Here is a 5,456-nt window from a genome sequence, read left to right as displayed (position 1 = left end):
GCACTCCCCCCTTCATTAATCGGGCCGCCCCCCCAACCAATAAGGGCTGCCGCCCTCAAATATAATAAATGGGATCCTCCAATTGTCCAATAATGTTTGCGGCCCACTATCATAATTTTAACAAAGATGGCGGCCCAATGAGTTTCATTCAAAACGTGCACGTGTATAAGCATCAGCCTTTATCTTTTTATTCCTTTCATCATTCACCTCACGTCCACTTTGTTGTATGTGTATATTCCCTCAAATCCAATGTAATTTCATCTGATGTATTTATTTGCTTCCAAGGAGTTGTTTGGAATCTCTTCTTTACTAATGTAGAGACAGTGGGCTCGACCCATTCACAGAAAATAGCGTCAATTTTTATTCGGTCACTGGCGGCCTACTCCACTCAACTGTCTGGTTATTTAAATATTACTCGTTTTCGCTCCATTTGCACCAGGACCTGCCAAAACACCAAATAATGTAATCTAATACTAAAACTAAAAATAATAAATAAAAACTATACAAATATTATACAATTTACACGGGACAAATATGTGTATTTTACCCCACATCAATGTAACACCTCGAAAATTTACGTCCTATAATGTATTGACACGTGTCATAAGCTTGAACGTGAGAATGAATACTCTAGAGGGACTAAAGTTGACAAACATAGAAAGTATGTGAATCCAAGGGTTCAAAATGTCAACAAGGGATAAATATACTTTACAGTAACCCTACATGATGCTCATACCTTCAAACGAATAAATCATGGATCATACGGAACTAAATGTGGAAGAAAGTGAGAGATTACAAACTACAGGGGTTAAATGTGTCAACATGTTTAAGTTATACCTCTGAGTGACCTTTTAGCAAACCCGAGGCTTTGTAACGGTAAATTATGCTCACTAGAATGCACGATAAAAATTTCATAAAGTTTCGTTGCCATATGAGAAAGTTATGATCAAATTCGTTTAAGAGGGGTTAAAGCGTAAACGTTAAAAGTTTTGACTTTTCGGGTAATAACAAAGTGACCAAGGACTTAACCAAGTGGGTAAAAGTTTCGAGGCCCTTGTACGTAAATATAAAGGGCTCATAATGCAAGAGATAAGTTAAGTTGACCTTTCGAAGAACCAGGAGCCAATCATGCAATTATTGAAAAGTTTGGAATCTGATCAGAAGGCCCATACGGGCCGCGTAAACATTGTAAGGGCCTTACGCGGGCCGCCTGGCTTGCCCAGATGCAGAAAACGTGGACAGCAGCACTGTTCAGCCTTTTAACCGACTTTGAAAGATCTTTTCACCAGCATGGGCGCCCCCTACATGCTTTTTAGACCCTAGGACACTTGTTGATGATCAGGGAGAAAAGGTAGACTTGCTTGGCAAAGATCTAAGGTGATTAAATCACTATATAAAGCCACATTGTTGCAACATTGTGTTCATTCCTTCCATCTGCATTCTTGGAGCTTCCTGGAGCATAAGAGCAGACCCTAAGCATTCCAAATCGTGCATAGGACTTCAGTAAGTATGCTTAACCTTTCTTAGTTGAGTTCTTACTTAGTTTTAGCTTAAAAGTCAAACCATCGTAATTAACGGTTGACTTAACGATTAATCTTTAATGGTCCAGTGATTAATCGAATCAAAGGTAGTTATAAGTTGGTAATCATGTGGGCTTTAAACCATTGAAAGGGCACCCTCTGATTCCCACTCTAACTAGATCAAATGTCGGGTCAAAGTTGTTTAGAAAAAGTCAACAGAATGCTAATTTATGGATTAACACATAATTAACAATGTAGAAGGCATGTAACCTATTTTATCACTCATATAACTTGGTAATAAGTATAAGAACTGGTCTAAGCTTGTTTGATCCGACAATTTTCTGTTTAGACCCGGTTCGGAACCGAAAGTCGCAAAACTTTGACTTTTGCTTTGACTTCAGTTCTGACCCGTTTTAGTGGAGTTTAGAAATGCCTTAGGACTTCCTTAGGACCAGGTTACATGATAGTATAACCCTCTGTGACTGGTTCGTTGATTGTCCGAGTCGTTTGCACATTTCCGTTAAATGCTTAAAAGTTGACCATAATGCCATTTTGATCATAAAGCGAGAATTTTGGGAATGTGAGAGAGCAAAAATCTTTGTTACTGATTTATAAACATGTCTCTGAAGTTTCATGTCAGTTAGAGGTCTAGAATAGGAGTTATGCTAAATAGCGCATTTAAGAAATCTTTTGTTAATTAAACGGCGCACTTAGCATAAAGCCTATCTAAAACCCAATTTCGACATCAAACCTTTTACACACTGATGTAATATAGTATTTTGAGATTTTTAAAGATTTTTAATTATTTTTAACCTGCTCATAACCTAAGGTTATGGCATTGATTCGGTAAATACCGATTATACCCTTTTCGGGCATAAAATGAGTTCTACATAGTATTTTGACACAAATCCAATTTCTACTGATTTTATATAATAAATAAAGTATTTTGAACTATGTAACCTGATCAGAAAACTCAGATTTCCTGTTTAACCCAGAAATTGCTTAAAATGGCTTTTTTACGCGTATTAAACGCATAGTTTGAGTTTAAAACCATTTTGTCATGTAAGGCTCATTACCTACTGATATAACTTGTTAAAGTAAGTGGTTTTACTGATTACTTCAGAACCGAACATCAGAATTATAAATAATCTCTTTTATAATCTTTAAATTGACCAAAATACCCCTACGGGGCTTATATTGAGATTAAACTCGTTTTGGGCATAATGGAAGGTATCCTACTGATATCACAAAATATTTAGGGCATATTAACTTAGGCAACCTATAAGTGACTCTCATGGTTACCCGTTACGCTTTCTGCGCGTTCGGTTCCGTTTATGTAACTAGTTTACATAAATTAGCCGAAACGGGTCAAACCGTATCGTTTTTATCTCAAAATCCAGAAGGTGTTTAGTTTACCCATATTATACAAGTCCTTAAACTTGTCGGGACTAAAACACATTCTATTCCGGTCTTCGCCTAATCGTGCGTTCGAACCGTATCTTTCGTTAAAACTAACCGGTCTAAGCTTAGGCTTAATTAAAGACCCGTTAGGATTCTAATATTTTATTATAAACCTTCGTTCCAGAATAGGAGACCCGGTAAAAGCTACATGCACTTGCTAATTGTGATTGATACTTGCAAAGGTAAATACTTTTAACTTAATTTCCCTTATACGGGCTTGGGGTACGGTATATAGAATACCGCTTGGTCCAGCATTGAATATTTAATCGAATAGAGATTAAATCATTGATATGCTTTGTTTTGAAATGTTTTGTTTGCTTAAAGCCTTTGGGGGGTTAATGACCATGTCCCGGATATCCTTGGCATCATCTTACGAGATGGCCACGACCTGAGCACGGGGTGTAGGCGTACACCCGTCAGTGCATAAATGAATAGATAATGTGGTGTGTCTATTGATCTTTAACCCGGTCTACGGATCGGGCTACTGAACGCATAAGAAACATGCAATTCGTTTACAAGTATTATATTCAAATAATTATCCCAAGTTATAAAAGTTTGTGCCACGTGCATTCAAATCAATTTTATTAAACTTTTCAAATGAGTCGGTTGAATGTATTTACCAGTGTAAACTGACGTATTTTCCCAAAAAGGTTAAGTGCAGGTACTACGCGAACTAGGCTGGTTTTCTCCTAGCGTCCTCAATAAGTCTTGCAAGCTTGGATGTCAAACTATTGAACAATGTTTCCTATTTATTTTGGATCCCCTGTGGATTTCTTTCAACTGTTGTGATACCTGATATTACAATCTATTAAAGTTGAAATATATCTATCTTTTGCTTCCGCTGTGCATTTAATTATTGTGTTGTTTGACTGTAATGTTACCAACTACGTCACGGTAATCCCCCACCGGGCCCACCGGTGAAACGTGTAAATATCGGGGTGTGACAGCAAGTCTTCTGGAAAGACTTCAGGATATTCTTTTACGACTGGGATGTCTTCTATCTTTGGTTCAGCGGCCTCCTTATCCACGATGTGTGCCAATAAGGCAACACATCCCTTCTTCAAATACTTTCTAGCTTTCAGGCAGCTAATGATCCTTAAGGGCGTATCGTGCTTTTATCCATGAACCACAATTGTTTCTCCATCCGCCATTGGGATGCGAATGGTCTTCTCGTGACATACAATTTCGGCTCTGTTGCTTGACAACCAATCTATCCCTACTACAACGTCGAAGCTTCCCAACTCGACTGGCAGTAGATCCAGTGTAAACTCGCGTTCTCACAACTCTATTACGCATCCTCTGATGACTTCATTGGTTTCCACTAGCTTTCCATTAGCCAGTTCAATTGAGTATGGAATGTCTAACTTACTAGCAGTTAACCCAAGCACATTCTTAAATTCTAGCGATACAAAACTATAGTCGGCACCAGTGTCAAATAGTACAGATGCAAAGCGTTGGTTTATAGAGAACGTACCAGTGACAACATTCGGGTCCTGGCGTGTTTCCCTTGCTCCAATGTTGAATACCCTTCCACAAGCTTGATTAAGTTTTGGGCATTCACGCTTGAAGTGCCCGATGTCTCCGCAGTTGAAACATCCCGGTCCCCGACCGTTACCATCTCCATTACTGCCTTGATTGTTGTTTTGATTGCGGTTACCATTCCCTGCTTGATTCCCAAAGTTACCGCGATTACCATTTCTGCCGATGCGGTTCCCATTCCCGTTACCTCCATGGTTGTTGTTACCAACTCTCCTTTGGCCACCACGGCCAGTACCAACCCAACAAGTGTCCTCTGAGTGACCAATCTTCCCACAGGATTCACATTTTCTAACACTGCACTGGCCAGCATGATGATATTGGCAAAATTCACATTTGGGCAGAGTGCCCATGTATCCTTTCCCCCTGTGTTCACTGCCAGTCTTTGCTTCAGCTGGCGGGTTTGTATCCCTCTTCTTGCTGGCACTGCCGATACTTTTCTTAAAGTTCGAGAACTTCCTCTTGTTTTCTCCTGAGGATTCGACATGTGTCTCCTTTTTCTTTGGTTCAGAAATTGAAAACTTGTTCAGTCTGATGGCTTCTTCTGTAAGTGCCATGCTGAGATTGATGGCTTCGGTAATTGTCGGAGGCTTCGACGTTGTTACCATGCTCATGATCTGGGGTGCCAATCCCCAGATGAAACGCTCAATGCGTTTAAATTCAGGCTCAACTATATACGGCACAACGCGTGACAAGTCGTGGAACCTCTGGACATATTCAGCAATTTTTGGGCCATCAATTTTTAGGTTCCAGAATTCCGTCTCCAGCTTCTGTATCTCTGCCTATGAATAATATTTCTTCCTCATGAGCTCCTTCAGCTCAGCCCATGTCAGTGCATACGCCGCCGCCTCTCCCAAGGTTTGAACTTGCAGGTTCCACCAGGATAAAGCACCATCGAGAAAGAGTCCTGAGACGTAAGTAACTTGGTTTTCAGGAGCA

General features: G+C 39.8%; 1 protein-coding gene across 1 annotated transcript; it reads right to left on the bottom strand.

Annotated features, from left to right (window-relative positions):
- Window positions 1–404: 404 nt before the first annotated feature.
- On the bottom strand, window positions 405–5,125 carry LOC110900927 (cold shock domain-containing protein 3-like). Its single transcript, XM_022147784.1, has 2 exons — window positions 4,456–5,125; window positions 405–442 (listed from the first exon to the last, which is right to left on the bottom strand). The coding sequence occupies exons 1-2, from the start codon at window positions 5,123–5,125 to the stop codon at window positions 405–407; spliced, it is 708 nt and encodes a 235-aa protein (XP_022003476.1).
- Window positions 5,126–5,456: the final 331 nt, after the last annotated feature.

The sequence above is a fragment of the Helianthus annuus genome, chromosome 13, assembly GCF_002127325.2.
Source record: "Helianthus annuus cultivar XRQ/B chromosome 13, HanXRQr2.0-SUNRISE, whole genome shotgun sequence".
Classification (NCBI taxonomy): Eukaryota; Viridiplantae; Streptophyta; class Magnoliopsida; order Asterales; family Asteraceae; genus Helianthus; species Helianthus annuus.
The sequence above is the reverse complement of the archived record's forward strand: the minus strand, read 5'-3'. Positions and strand labels throughout refer to the sequence as shown.